Genomic DNA, 14,884 nt, shown 5'->3' with positions numbered 1-14,884 from the left:
TATTTCGTAGGTTAAAAACCAACAATTAAAAAGGGATTTGATTTCTAAGGTCGCGTCATTATCGTTGTGCTACTTGGTTACTATCGAAGTTGTGTTGTTCAAATTTCATTCAAACATCCTTCTGTTGTTTCTAACCTGACTTCACTTCCTTTCCACCTCTGGTCCTCCCTAAAGCAAGCTCTGAATCCGCTGATGTTGCTGGCATTCCTTCTTCTGTTTTCTTTGTATATATTCATTTTCTTCTTTTAGATAACTAAGTACTCATATTTTTTTGAAAAATAGCTGGGAAGAAAACCTAGGAAAGAAAACATTGAGATTAGTACCATTGTGAGAAAAATTCAAAGTCTATGTCCAGCCTCTGAACTGGAATTCAGACAGAAGATAAGGCATCAGGGATGGGGGGAGATGGTGATAAAGGAGAATAAACTACCCTTTATTGAGCCCCTCGGCTTATGGTAGACACCTGTGAGAATGGAAAACCTCCCAGAGCCATTACTTCTAAATGACAGGTTTTCTGAAATTAATGTACAAAATCATTCCATTTGTAAAATTTTGTCCATTAGAGCTTAATGATTCATTTTTTTGGTGGTTGTTTTAGATTCGAGATGGTCCTTTGAGTCAGGATCCTGTTCTCGGGAAGTTCTGCACCACGCTGTCTGCCCCACCACTCCGGAGCTCAGGTCCCTTCGCCAGAGTTCATTTTCATTCTGACAACCAGGTTACTGGCCAGGGCTTCTATATCACCTATTTAACATCACCATGTAAGTAACCTGACAGTGGGGGGCCTGATATGAATGTGAAGGATAGTGCTTTGCTTATAGCTGGTTTATTTTTAGTGTGATAGTGCAGATGACTTACTTTCCTAGATTAATAACATGTGTTCATAAGCATTTCTGTCATAGTTCTAGAAGTTGTTTTCCTTTATCTTCCCAATGTTCCATTTTCAAAGCTGTAATACCCCTCTGTTCCTAAATTACGGGATCCATTTTACAGTAAGTATATGTGAGGCACCGAAAATTATACAATTCACACATTGGTTTCCTAGCTGTTATTTAGTGTTTTGTTGAGAGAGATGTTGTTCATGAGAGATATATAGTCTGTTTTGAAATACGTCAGATTTTATAGCTAGCATGCCTTTAATTTGCATTGATACCTTAAAACAAACCAACATCCCAACAAAAAAAATCCAATGAAATGCTGTATGATTTTTATTTTAGGGCTATAGAAGATTTTGTTCTTAACATACCTCATTGTGCTTCTATAAGAATTCACAGGAAAAACATCATTCAAGTCTCAGCACTAGGAAATAAACAGTGACATCTTTTTACTGGTCTCCTTTCTCTATTTAGTTTGGCTTTAGGCTGAATCAGTGACTGACCTTCTGTAATTTCTGCAGTCCACCCCTGTTTCCTGTGTGTATCAACTTTCCCTGGACTGCATCTTGCTATTCTCTATCCATTATTCTTTTGATCTGATTCATTTGTCTAGTTATATATTTTATGTTGTTACATGTATATTATCAGACTCAGATCTTTTGGGAATGAAGGAGATTATAAGTGTATTTAAAAAGCAATTTGTAGAAGAAGATGTTAGATTAGAATTTAGATTATACATCTCTACCTCCGTTTCTTTAGGTACTACATGGCCATCCCACAAACATGTCAAACCGAAAATCTTATAGTCAGATATGGTATATAAATATGTAAGCCTATATAGGGTGAATAAAGTGGGCATACAATCATGTGTATTTGTGTATAAGTTTTTCAAAATTGTATCTAATACCTGGGAGCCAGAGGAATGTCCATCCACACGACCTTCTCCTTTTCCCTTCTCTTCAGCGGATCTGCCTTGTGGAGGGAACTACACAGACCCAGAGGGTCTTCTCTCTCTTGATTTGTCCGGACCTCTTACTCACAACAGACATTGCATCTATGTCATAAACCAGCCCCTGGGAGAACAAATACAGATCAACTTCACCCATGTGGAGCTGGAAGGCCAGAGCGGCTGCTCTCAGAGTTACATCGAGGTAAGTGTTTACTGCTTACTAGGTGGCTCTTCAATGGTGTTTTCCGGTGTTTTTATGTTCTAAAGAGCACTGGTTTTCAAATGGTAGCTGGGCCCGCAGTGCCCAGATCACCGGGATGATCTGGGTGTTAGAAAAGCGATTCTCTACCCTATTTCAGATAGACTGAGTCAGCACCTTGGGGGTGAGCTGGCTGTCTGTCTTTTAACTGACCCTCCAGGTAATTCTGAGGCAGGTGGGAGTCTGAGAACAACAGTTCTAGAGAGGATGGAAGAATTTGCCAAAAAGAGATTTATGGATGGTGAAAGAGAACATTGGTGATGGAATACCAAAGGACAAAAATGAAAGCTGACACAAGAAACTGATAAAAATGCTAAATTATAAGCAATTGAATTGAGCTCTAATAACTAAGGTGACTTTGAATAAGTGAGAACAATAGGATTTACTGATGGGATACAGATTTCAGAGATCCTTCAGGACCATTTTATTTATGAGAAAACTCAACCCAGAGAAGTAAAAGCGTTTGTCCAGGTGAGCTAGCTAGTCAGTGGCAGAGAGTTAACTTAAAGCACTGAAAAACTCTTGTTTTAAAGCTTAGATTTTTTCTTCATTCATTCTGCTTACTCTCCTCCAAAAACCTTTAATTCTGATTTAAGTGTGTGATAATTGTAACAAGAATATCTGAAACAAAAAGGCAGTTTCTCTTTACCTGGCTTGGTATTTCTTTTGCTTAATTATTGATCAAGCCACAAATGAAGGTGCTGAGCAAGAGAAACAAAACACTTTTTGCTGCATGCAACTGTTTTGTGTAAACTCAGAGAGGCTGTGACAATTTTGTTTGCTCATGTAAGTTAAACCAATTCATGTTACTAGGAAAAACCTATATAACCCCTTGCACTCTCTCCTTCACATGTAGAGAAAGGAAACAGGGTTTTAATAGCACACAGTCTGGACTTAGCAGAGGAAAGGAGGTACATTGGCCAAAGCACCACAGCAATATTTTTAATATTGAGATTTTTGTCTCAGATAGTGAGGTGAGTGTGTATATTCCTTCCATTTATGTTTTCTAAAGTCTCTCATATACTGTATTCAAGTTTTATGCTGAGGAACAATTTTAGATATTTTTATGTAAATAAAAATTAAATTTCCAACTTTTCACTTTGACAACAGTAAAAATAGCTCGCACTTAGTTCTTATACAGCAGGTGCTATTTAAGTCTTTAAAATACTGTAATAGATTAAGTAGATAGCAATTACTGGCCTCTTATTGCCTGTTGGGGATGGTATGTGCTTTCCATGAATTAATTCACGGAATCTTCGCAGCAACAGTCAGTCCTACTTATTCCTAATAGGAAACGGAGGCTTAGAGAAGTTGTTACTTGCCCATGGTTACATGTCTGGGGAGTGAGGGAACCAGGAGTTGGAATTTCATAGTTCCAGGCGTGCTGTTCAATAAGAACAGAAATGCAATAGTGTGGCTGTGGCTGCAAGAGGTGGCTCACCTTTCTTGTGGAGGAACCTGTTGTGGATTCCCAATTTCATAATTGGCTCCCTGGTCACAGGACGATACCATGGCACCAAGAACAATGCTTTTCTCAGACAGGCAAAAGTGTAACTAATTTTCAGGGAAATCTGAGTACCTTTCTATTAGGTTCCTTATGATGATTCTAATGGCTCACAGGAGTGGTCAAAGCATCTGAAATGACATACCCTCTCTGACTGTGCAGTACACTTTAATTGAATTTCACTAAGGAGTTACATGAACTCATAATTGTTCAGAAAATTATCAGAAAAAAATCATGAAAGATAAAACTCGGGTAGACATTTTGGCAGAATGTTTTGTAGCCAGAAAGGGATTAGAGTTAATTTCCTACTTTAGTGCAGTCAGTTGATGACCGTATGTATGACCTTGAACAATTCTCTATCTGGACGCTGCACATCCTCCTTTCATAAGATGCCCTACCTGTTCCTCCAGGCTTCGTGAGGATAAATCAAATAAATGAATGATAAAAGAAGCTTAAAGAATTAAAAACATTATGAAATGCAACATTTTCCCAAGCCAAATTCTAACTCTTGCCTTGGACTTATCAGTTTAGAGACAGCCGACGACACCCTTTCCTAGGGAGCCATGGAAGTATCTTATTCTGATGTGCACACACACCTAGTCTCGATCAAATTTCCCTCAATGATTGTTGATGGAAAAAATAAAAGAGTTCTCTTGTTAGAAGGACGGGTCATGTATAGTCATGTGAATAATTGGGTGGACTTTTCCATGTCCTTGACCATCCATCCTAAGGGAATATAGCCAATTGATTTGTAGGATTTTAGCACCATCGGGAGCCTCAGTGGTCATCTAATCTGGAAATTGAGGTCACAAAGTTCGAACTCTATTGTCACAATAGGATTTAGATGTATCTCCCTGGGATTGTAGATAGACATATATTGACTTAAGTCATAGTTAAGTTAATAACTATGTCTTACCATTGAATCATGTCTATCTATGGGGATAATTTGAACTAAGCCCATTTTAGACAAAGTACATCCATTTTTATTTGTGTCCTCCAGACAGTGGGCATGAAAGAAGGTGATATCTAATACAAATGACATTATTGTGACTCAATACATTGTTCCCCAAAATGGTGGCTTTATTTTTTTATTTTTTTTTTAAATATGGAACGCTTCACGAATTTGCGTGTCATCCTTGCGCAGGGGCCATGCCAATCTCTGTATCGTTCCATTTTCAGTATATGTGCTGCTGAAGCAAGCATGGTGGTTTTATTTTTAAAAGGTATACCTGAAAAGTGAAATGTTTAAGCAAAGAAATGAAAAAAATAAGAATAATGGTATTTCAGATACATTGGCAGTTTGGAGGGGAGTTGACTGCGGTTTACTAACTCTGTTTGTGACAGAGGAGGTACACTGAAAACTTTGGGAGGAATGAAGAACAAAGAGGGAATTCTCGAGAGATGTGAATTTTGTTTTGCTGTGACTGGATGCACGTCTAGAAGCCCAGATCTAGCCGAGGTCCGGGTACCTGTTCCCATATGAATATACCCTTTAAATGTGTGGTTTTGAAAGACTGACTTTTTGCTCAGTAAGGGAGCGCCATAATAATTTGAGGATAAAATTTAACTACAAAAGATAATAAATGTGCTATTGTTCAGTTCCATATCTTTTTCCTTTTTAACAAGAAGCACATATTTATGTATTAATTGTTGGGTTTAATATATCTCTTTCAACGAAATTTTCTACTGCTAAAAACACACATTGCCCATGGGTGGTGTGATGTGAGTATAGCAAGAACAGAGCACCCGTTAATTCATCTGTTTTTTGTCTAAGAGAGCTTTTATATTAATGAAAATAGTTTTACATGGAAACATGATAAAGAAAGTCAACTCCGTTTTACTAAAGGGAAGATATTTAACATCAGAAAGCCTCAGTTTCGTCATCTGTAGTAGGAACAGTATTACTCTTCTTAGAAGGATTAAAAGAGCTCATTCATTTATTTATCCATTCTCTATATTTTTGCCAAACAACTTAGACACCAAGAACTGTGCTAGATGGGTGTGTAAAACAGACATGTATTAAGCATGTAAGCACACAGATACGTAATTTTGAGTTGGGAAAAATATCACGAAGGAAAGAAGCAGCACTATGAGAGAATAACAATAGGGCTATTGACTTTAGTTGAATGGGCAGAGGTAGCTTCCCGAAGGATATGGCATTTGGGGCCTGAACTTGTGCCGTATTAGGGTAGACAGCACTGCAAAGAACCCAGCGAAGGCGGAATCCAGGTGAGAGGTGCCAACGCAGGCTTGGAGACTTCACTGAGGGAAAACTTGATAACGTCCAAAAATTGAAAATAGGTTAGTGTGACTGGAATCACGAAGGAAAGGTGGAAACAGACAAGAGTTAGGTCGGAGTTTGATCTTTTATAGCTTTGTAACTGCGGATAGAGAAGTTAGCTTTGCTAAATGAAAAGGGAAACAATTAGAATGTTTTTAGTGCATTGCTTCACATACCAGGAAATAACTATGAAAAATGATGGTGGTGACGACGACGGGGAGGAGAAGGTGACATACCAAAGTTCACAGTCATGTAGGATCAAACATCTATGCAAAACTAGACAAATGTTTCTGGATATATAGAAGAGCAGATTTTTAAAACATCAGATAAAGGATAAGTTTATTCATAGAGATGTTAGAAGGGGTACTGTTTCATGAGGCAAGAGAAGCGTTAAAATTTTAACTATGAAATCGTGGGAAATAATAATAAATACTGAAGGATAATCACCTAAGAAAATAAATTTTAGTGCCGGTGTAGCTTCTCTCTTATCCCTCACCATTCATTCTCTCGTTTTGAGCGGGGTCGCGTTCCCTTGTCTGTGCACCCACATTAACCCAAGGCTCGTCCCCAGAGTCATCCTGATTCTACATAAGGGGCATTTCAACCCAAAGCTCACTTCACGAGAAGCCACAGGTTAAACACTACTGTATGGCAGGGTTCTGTTTTCAACCCTTGGTTGGGTCGAGCCCAGGCGACAGCATATTTGGCTGGCTTTAAATTAAAATTTAATACTAAAATAGATTTTTGAAATTACTCTATAAAAACAATTCTGGGTACATAGCAGATAAGAGCAAATTAGCACATGCATTGGTGGCTTTGGGACTTGATCCATTGCACATGTTAAAGCTTCCCACACTGACTGGGCTCTAGATTTCACTTTTAAAATTTCAGATAAATTGTGCTTTTCTGGCCCAGCTAATTTTAGCTCTTGCTACAGGCTCGAAGTCATGGGTCTCAGGTTATAAATTGGGTCTCTGGGCCTGAAACTATCAGTGTTTACTGGGTGAATAAGGTGATCAGTGGGAAATCTGCATCTGGTCAGCAGAACACCAGAGTATTGAATCCGTCCTTGTCATTTCCTTGCATATGAGATCCGCTATAAAGAATGACTTTGATGTGATACTGCAGGAGACTCTGGCATGGCTTCGCCTGAGTTCTTAAGAAAGACTCTTTGTTATTACATCTTTCTCTAGATGATGCTCTAATAACAAACACTCAATAACAATACAACAAATCAAGAAGAGTAACAAAGATTTCTGTGGCTTAAAACAATGTCCATTTACTCTTTGTTCATGTTAGCCTTGGTTGGGGGTCAGGAGCAGCTCCTTTGATCTGTTCCCTGCCCCACTGGACCCCAGAACCCAGGCTCTTGGTCCTGTGAGCAGGGTCAGTGAGTGATCATTGAATGACGCACTGACTCCCAAAGCTCCTACTCGGAAACTGTCCATCACTGCTGCTCATATTCTGTGGACAAAGCAAGCCCTGTGGCGAAATCAATGGGCAGGATAAGTCTTTATTTTCCATGGGGGAGACATTGCAAGTCGCATGGCCGTGTGAGAATAGGGAAAAATACAGTCTATTCCAGTGTACGGGCACAAAGGGAAGAAGGTTTGGGGGGAGGATAAGGGGTGGGAGGAAGGAGGATTGCAAATTCTTAAATCCTGGAATATTGAATGCAAGATGTGCTACAAAAGTATTTGGGGTCACTTTAGAACATTTAATGAATTTCATTTGAATGTCTCTTTCAAAGGGGTTGTGGTTAGGGTATTGCTATGTCTGGGACCCAGGGAGAATACTGGCTTTCAGAATTAATGAGGTTTCATTTTCATGCGGAGAGGAACCGCAGCCAAAATCAATTGTGCCTGCAGGTTTAGAGCCCCCGAGCACTGTGAGTTCCTCTGCAAACATTTGGACTGCAGCTGCTGTTCTCCTTGCTGGTGCCCTTGAATTTCATTAGTGAGGCCCAGGGGAATGGCCCACTTGAGCTGACTCTGATGATGTTGGCTGTTTTTCTTCTTTCTTGTCATCTTCTAATGGGCAAAATAGAAAAGAGACTACACTCTTAGCAGAAGCCAATGGAACTCTGGAGAATTAGGAAGCAGGAAGATATCTTACTCTGTGTTTCATGCTTTCTGGCTTCTAAAAACTCTCTGCATCGTACCCTGCCTTAAAATTAGTGAATCAGCAAGTATTCGTTAAATACCTGTGTATACAGTTGTGCATCGGGGTGCTAAAGCAGATGCTGAGATTTTCTTCTTTCAGAGACTGGCTGTATGGTTAGAGAGATATTTAGCGTAACTTGATGACAGTGTGCAACGAATTTGTGTCGCAGCTCAGAGAAAGGAGCTGGTGTGGTGTGAGTCAGTGGAGAGGCATGTGGTTTTTAATGTCTCTGAAAGGCTATCATATGGCTGTGCCATAGCTGACTGAATCACCCTTCTATTATTAGACATTTGGAATATTTTAATTCTTGTTACTATAGAACATACTTTGATGTGGATCTTTGCGTATCTGCCTGTATCTCAAACGATTTCCTTATGGGAGTGTGTTAGAGGGTCCAAAACTAGGAACATTTTGAAGACTCCTGGTACACACTGTCCAAGTATTTTCCAGAAATTTGTGCTTCCACCAGCTACGGATAAGAGGAACTGCTGCTACAATCCCTGGTTGCTGAGAGTATCATACATTTAAATATCCCCTCCACTGCCTGTTCCCCTTGGCCTGGATAATCCTTAAATCTGTTTGAAGGTTTTTCTGCTGAGAAGTATCCCATAATCCCCTGTATGAATTCAGAGTTCTTGGTTAAGTCGAGGGTTGTTTACACTTAAAGACCTTTTTATATCACCCTTTCGCTATTGGGAAATGAAACCCATAGGTGATATAACCTCAATATGCACATTTCTATAAAAATGTAAAGTTATAGGTATAAAGTTTAGGATAAATGAATTAAAAACTTTGTATTTATTTTACTATGTTAGAAGCCTGGGCAAGATGCCCCTAACAAAGTGAAAGCAATAAACTGCTCCCTGAGTCACTGTGAATGGCACGCTACAAATCGGGCTGACGTGGCCGGGGTCGGTGACAAACTTTCTGAAAAGGTGACCAGCTCTTGGCAGATTTCCAGGAGAACAACAACAACAACAAAGAACTTCTTTTGATTTACACTTGAGTTGGAATTCTGGAAACTCAGTGTGTATTATAATTGGGCAAATATATTTTGTGTTCACCAAGTAAGATACAGCTAGATTTTGTACTTGGTAGTAGAACTGTCACTTATATGAATGTCACACAGGACATAGGAGAGACCTTGTTGTGTGCGACTGTGTCCCACATTTCAGGGTGTTTGGTATCTTTGGTCCCCAGCCGCTCAACACCAGCAGTGCCCCACCACTGTTGTGTTAATAATTAAAACAAAAACAAAAAATGCCTTCACAGATTTCCAAAATCCCTGATTATGGTTCCTGTTGAGAACCACTGTAGAGCAATAATATAGCACCCTGCATTTTTTCAAACACGGCAGTCATGCTTTAGAACAAATAAAAATGGGCTTGCTTGTCGTAAGTTCCTTGCAAATAGTGACCCTTTCACATGCTCTCCCCAGCAACAGGGGTTGGCATTTATTGATGCCTTGACAGTGCTCATCAAGGGAATGAGTTAATATTTAGATGACTAGATCTTCCAAAATAATTCTGTGTAAGGAGTAGGTTGTGTATCCATGGAATAATTTCAGATTTTGGTGAGGAAGCTCTCGTGTTAGGACTAACAATAATCCACATTTTCTATTAGTAAGCATTTGGCTAGGGGGTTCACACTATTGTCTTATCTGTTTGCTTCAACAACTCCTTGAGCTAGGCTTGGACTCACTACCTTGTTCCAGGATAGTAAGTGAGGGGTTCTGTGACGGAGGTGGGCATGGAGCCCAGGTCCACGTGGCTCCGTAGGTAGTGGTCATGGCCACTGTGCTGTAAGATATTTACTATTGACTAGAACAAGTTGTCTTTATTATATGAACACAATTTTCTTTTGATCCTAGCTTTCTAAGTTTCCTTTGTAGTAAATAAAAATGCTAACAAACTTTCTGACATTTATGGAGGTATATGGTTTATCTTATTGAACCTATTGTTGAGCTGAATTTATAATTTGTCATTTCAAACCATCTTTACATTGCATTTATTCTTGTATTTGATTTGGTATATAAGCCTAGCAATGGTGTGAACTTATTTTTCTACAGCTGAGTTTAAGGTTCTTGTTTCTGTTAATAAGTGAGATAGATACATAGTTTCTATTTGTATTTATTTCAGGACTTGGTAAAATGGTTCTGAGAAAAATTAGTCAGGAATCATTCCATGTTTGAGGGTACCTCAGAACAAATTATATATGAGAATTATCTGTTCCTTAAAAGTTTAACTTACTAAGGAGAGCATCTTCTGTGATAATGTCTTCAATTTTACCTATGGCTTCTTGTCTATTCAGATTTTTGTTTTCTTCTCCTTGAGATAATTTTAGTAATTTATTTTTTTCTGGAAATAACCACTTCAAGCATTCAACAATATTAACATAGAATTACACATAGAATTATCATATTAAACAAATTCCTCAGCATCTGTATTTGTATCATCTTTGTCATTTTTAATTTTGTGTCTCATGCTTCTTTTTTCTTTACTTTCTTTTGTCTGTATTACCAAATATATGTCTTTTATATTCTCACATTCTAACCTTCTTTGAAATCAGTTCTTGAATATATCCATGAATTCTTTTTTATTTTATTATTAGACTTTGATTTTATTTTTACTTAATTATTTCACATTTTAATACTTTTTTCTAATTATTAAGTTGATTCTTTAGACTTTCCCTCTCTCCCTTTTTCCATGTACTGTTGCTTTTCTTTCAATAACAAAAACAGTTTAGTCTATGACTTGTTTTGATTACAGATGTGGCTACAACTTGCATATTTTGATATGCTGTCTTCTCTTATTTTGGGTATTTTCTAATAGCCCAAATTATACATCTATTTTTCTTCTTGATATTGTATAACTTATAAGGAAAACATTTTTGCTTTTGAATCTTATGCTTTTGGATCTTTTTGGCATAAGATTTTGTTATCAATATGTAGTGTTATTCTATTGCTCTAAAAATGACCCACTGACTACTTTTAAATATAATATAAATATGCAACCCAACTTAGATTATAACTGATTTGAAAACTGTCATTTGCCCCGCTCCGTAGAACACCACACTGCCAAGGCAATATTTTTAAGATTAGAATTGCAGCTCTATTTTATTTTTCTATTTAGGTTCGAGATCACAGTACCTTACTTGGAAAAGTCTGCAGCAATGGCACCCTCTCTCACATTAAATCCCTCACTAATAAGATCTGGATCAGGTTTATAATAGATGCTTCTGTTGTAAGAGCTGGTTTCAGAGCCATTTATCAAGTGGGTAAGAAAACTTATGCTGTATTTTTTTCATGTGTAATTTCCATGATTACAACATTTTTAATTTCTTGAAATACTTTTGTCATTTTACATTCTCAAGGGGCAACAAAAAATTCTTGTAGTAATGTCACATGTCATTATATTCTTGCACGTAATCATAATTAGTAATAAAATGAAGGGCAAGGCCATTTTTCTGAGAAATACCGCTCTCATTTCCATGTTTGCAGCTTGTGGAGGTGAAGTGACCGGAGAAGGGGTCATCCACTCACCCTTATATCCCAACGTGTATCCAGGAGAGAGGATCTGCAGGTGGACTATCTACCAGCCCCAAAGCCAAGTGGTTCTTCTCAACTTCACTGGCGTTCAGATGGGAAGTTCTGATCATTGTGATACCGATTATATTGAGGTAGGTGTAGGCCACCTTTGAATATGTGTGTTTGGTGGGATGGTATTGAAATATTGAAGTTATGTTGTCTTCAAATCAGTTACACAAAACAAAACTGGTTTGTACAGACCACTATTTCTTATGAATATACATGTAAAAATCCTCAAAAAAATGTTAGCTAACTGAATCCAGTGTATATAAAAAGAATTATACTCTTGTATACCATGGCCAAATGGGATTTATCTCAGGAATACAAGATTGGTATATATCCAAAAGTCAATTAATGTAAAATGAAATAAAGGAAAAAGCCACATGATTACCTCAATAGAAGCTGAAAAAGCACTTGCAAAATCCAAAATCTTTTCATGATAAAAAAAACACTCAACAAATTAAGAATAGAAGGATACTTCCTTAATCTGATAAAGAGTATTTGTAAAAAAATACCATAGCTAACATCATATTTAATGATGAAATACTAAGTGGCTTGCCCCTGTGGTTAGCAAAAAGACGAAGTTGTCTATTCTTACAACTTCTATCCAACATTATACTTGAAATTCTAGCTAGGAAATTAAGCAGGGAAAGGACATAAAATGCACCCAGAATGAAGAGGAAGGGTTTACATTATCTCTATTCACAGATAACATGATCTTGTACATAAGAAAATCCTAAGGGGTATATGCACACACAAACTGTTAGAACTAATAATAAGCAGATTCGGCCAGTTGCAGAATACATGATCACAGTGTGAAAGTAATTCTTTTTATATATGCTAGTAATGAACAACTGGGAAATAAAATCAAGGAAACAATTCTACTTATAATAGCATAAAAAGAAGGAATATTGAAAAATATATCTTTTAAAAGACATGTAATACTTGTGTTCCAAAACTACAAACCATTGTTGAAGGATATTAAAGACCTAAATGAATGCAGAGGTATCTCATGTTCATGGATCAGAAGATTTAATGGTGTGAAGATGGCAGTACCTCCCAAACTTATCTAAAGCTTCGATCCAATCCTTATCAAAATCCCAGTTGGCCCTTTTGCAAAAATTCACAAGGTGACTATTAAATCCATGTGGGGATATTGTACAAGGGAACGAGAATGACCAAAGCATCCTTGAAAAAGCAGAACAAAGGCGGAAGGCTCAGACATACTGACTTCACTGTATAAATCAAAGCAGTGGTGCTCAAGAAGTGTGTTATCTGAGTAAAGATAAAAACACAAAACAACGGGACTGAAGTGACCATCCAGAAATAAACCTGTACCTTTGTGGTCAATGGATTTTTCAAAAGAGTGCAAAGACATTTCAATGAGAAAAAAATTGTTTTTTGAATAAATGGTGCTGGCTATTTACATGCAAAATTATAAAACTGGACCCCTTTCTTACCCCATTNACAAGGGAACGAGAATGACCAAAGCATCCTTGAAAAAGCAGAACAAAGGCGGAAGGCTCAGACATACTGACTTCACTGTATAAATCAAAGCAGTGGTGCTCAAGAAGTGTGTTATCTGAGTAAAGATAAAAACACGAAACAATGGGACTGAAGTGACCATCCAGAAATAAACCTGTACCTTTGTGGTCAATGGATTTTTCAAAAGAGCGCAAAGACATTTCAATGAGAAAAAATTGTTTTTTGAATAAATGGTGCTGGCTATTTACATGCAAAATTATAAAACTGGACCCCTTTCTTACCCCATTTACAAAGATTAACTCAAGATGAGTCATAGAACTAAATGTGGGAGCTAAAACCCTGAAGTCCTAGAAGAAAACAGTAGTAAGTATCTGTGATTGGTTTAGACAAAGCCTTCTTAGATATGGCACACAAAAACACAACAAAAGAAAATATAGAAAAATAGGACTTTTTCAAAATTTTAAAAAGCCTAATTTTAAAAATTCAGAAAGAATATGAATATATTTCTTGAAAGAAGATATACAAATAACCAATAAGTACATGAAATGTGCTCAGCGAAACCAATCATCAGGGACACACAAGTCGAATCTATTGGATGTGAAGCATTACCTCTTTGTGCTTTGACTTGTTTATAAGGATTAAGAAATCGGAATCCTTTTACGTTTGTGCTCTGCTGGTAAGCATTTAAAATGGTACAGTTGCTTTGGAAAAGAGTTGACAGTTTCTCAAAAAAGTTGAACATAAAGTTATCATTTGATCCAGCAATTTCACTTCTAAGTATATGAGGTCTGGCCAGAAAAAGTCCACCATTGTTAATATAATGAGACCAGTTTGCACGACGTTGATGTAGCTGGGCTGCCAAGGAGACTGGACTGGAATCCATATGTATGAACTGACGACCTCATTGCACTAGTCAGTGGGGGTGTTAGACACCGTTAAGTGAGCATGTGTACTGTGTGGACGTTGCGTTCAAAATGACTGAGTGAGTAGAGCAACAAATCTGCATCAAATTTTGCATTAAGCTTGAACATTCCTCTGTGGAGACTTTTCAAATGATTCAGGAAGCTTTTAAGGATGGTGAAATTAGAGCAGCTCAAATAACAGGGTGGCACAAACTCTTCAAAGGTGGTTGAGAACCTACTGGAAGTGATCCATGTTCTAGAAGGCTTGCAATTACCCAGGTGACTAAGCCTTCCTACAGCCCAGATTTTGTGCACTGTGACTTCTGGCTTTTTCCCAAACTGAAATCACTTTTGAAAGGAAAGAGATTTCAGACCATTGATGAGATTCAGGAAAATATGACAGGGCAGCTGATGGGTGATTCCAGGAATTTTGTAGAGTGTTTTGAACAGCAGAGGAGGTGCTGGGAGAACTGTGTGGGGTTCCAAGGTGCCTTCTTTGAAGGTGCCAGAGGCATCATTGTCTATGTACAATGTTTCTTGTACCTTGTATCTTCTTTAATAAATGTTTCTATTTTTCATATTACATGGCTAGATACTTTCTGGGCAGACCTCTCATATACCCAAGGGAACTAAAACATGTGTCTACACAAAAATTTGTTCCTGCATGACTACAATCATTATTCATAATAGCGAAATAGTATAACAATGTAGGTGTCTATCAACTAATGAAGGAATTAATGAAGTGTGTTTTATCCATGAATTGGAATATTATATGACATTCAAAAGGGATGAAGTAATGGCACATAACTTTGAATGCATTTTGCCAAGTGAAAGAAGCAAGTCACAAAAGGCCACACTTTATATGATGCCATTTATCTGA

The 14,884-nt window shown here is 37.6% G+C and overlaps 1 protein-coding gene and 1 pseudogene across 1 annotated transcript in view; one reads left to right on the top strand and one right to left on the bottom strand.

Moving 5' to 3' along the window:
• CUBN (cubilin) overlaps window positions 1-14,884 on the top strand; it is a 254,992-nt gene that overhangs the window by 26,606 nt on the left and 213,502 nt on the right. Inside the window, exons 16-19 of the mRNA XM_037060773.1 lie at window positions 599-761; window positions 1,839-2,026; window positions 11,163-11,307; window positions 11,531-11,709. Of these exons, the coding sequence (XP_036916668.1) occupies window positions 599-761; window positions 1,839-2,026; window positions 11,163-11,307; window positions 11,531-11,709 (675 nt within the window). The remainder of the gene's footprint in view (window positions 1-598; window positions 762-1,838; window positions 2,027-11,162; window positions 11,308-11,530; window positions 11,710-14,884) is intronic.
• Window positions 4,687-4,786, bottom strand: LOC118997161 (uncharacterized; annotated as a pseudogene).

The sequence above is a fragment of the Sturnira hondurensis genome, unplaced genomic scaffold (genome assembly GCF_014824575.4).
Source record: "Sturnira hondurensis isolate 20B ecotype Veracruz unplaced genomic scaffold, ASM1482457v3 Scaffold0012488, whole genome shotgun sequence".
Taxonomy (NCBI): Eukaryota; Metazoa; Chordata; class Mammalia; order Chiroptera; family Phyllostomidae; genus Sturnira; species Sturnira hondurensis.
Note: the sequence above shows the minus strand (reverse complement) of the source record. Positions and strands in the feature narration are given on the sequence as shown.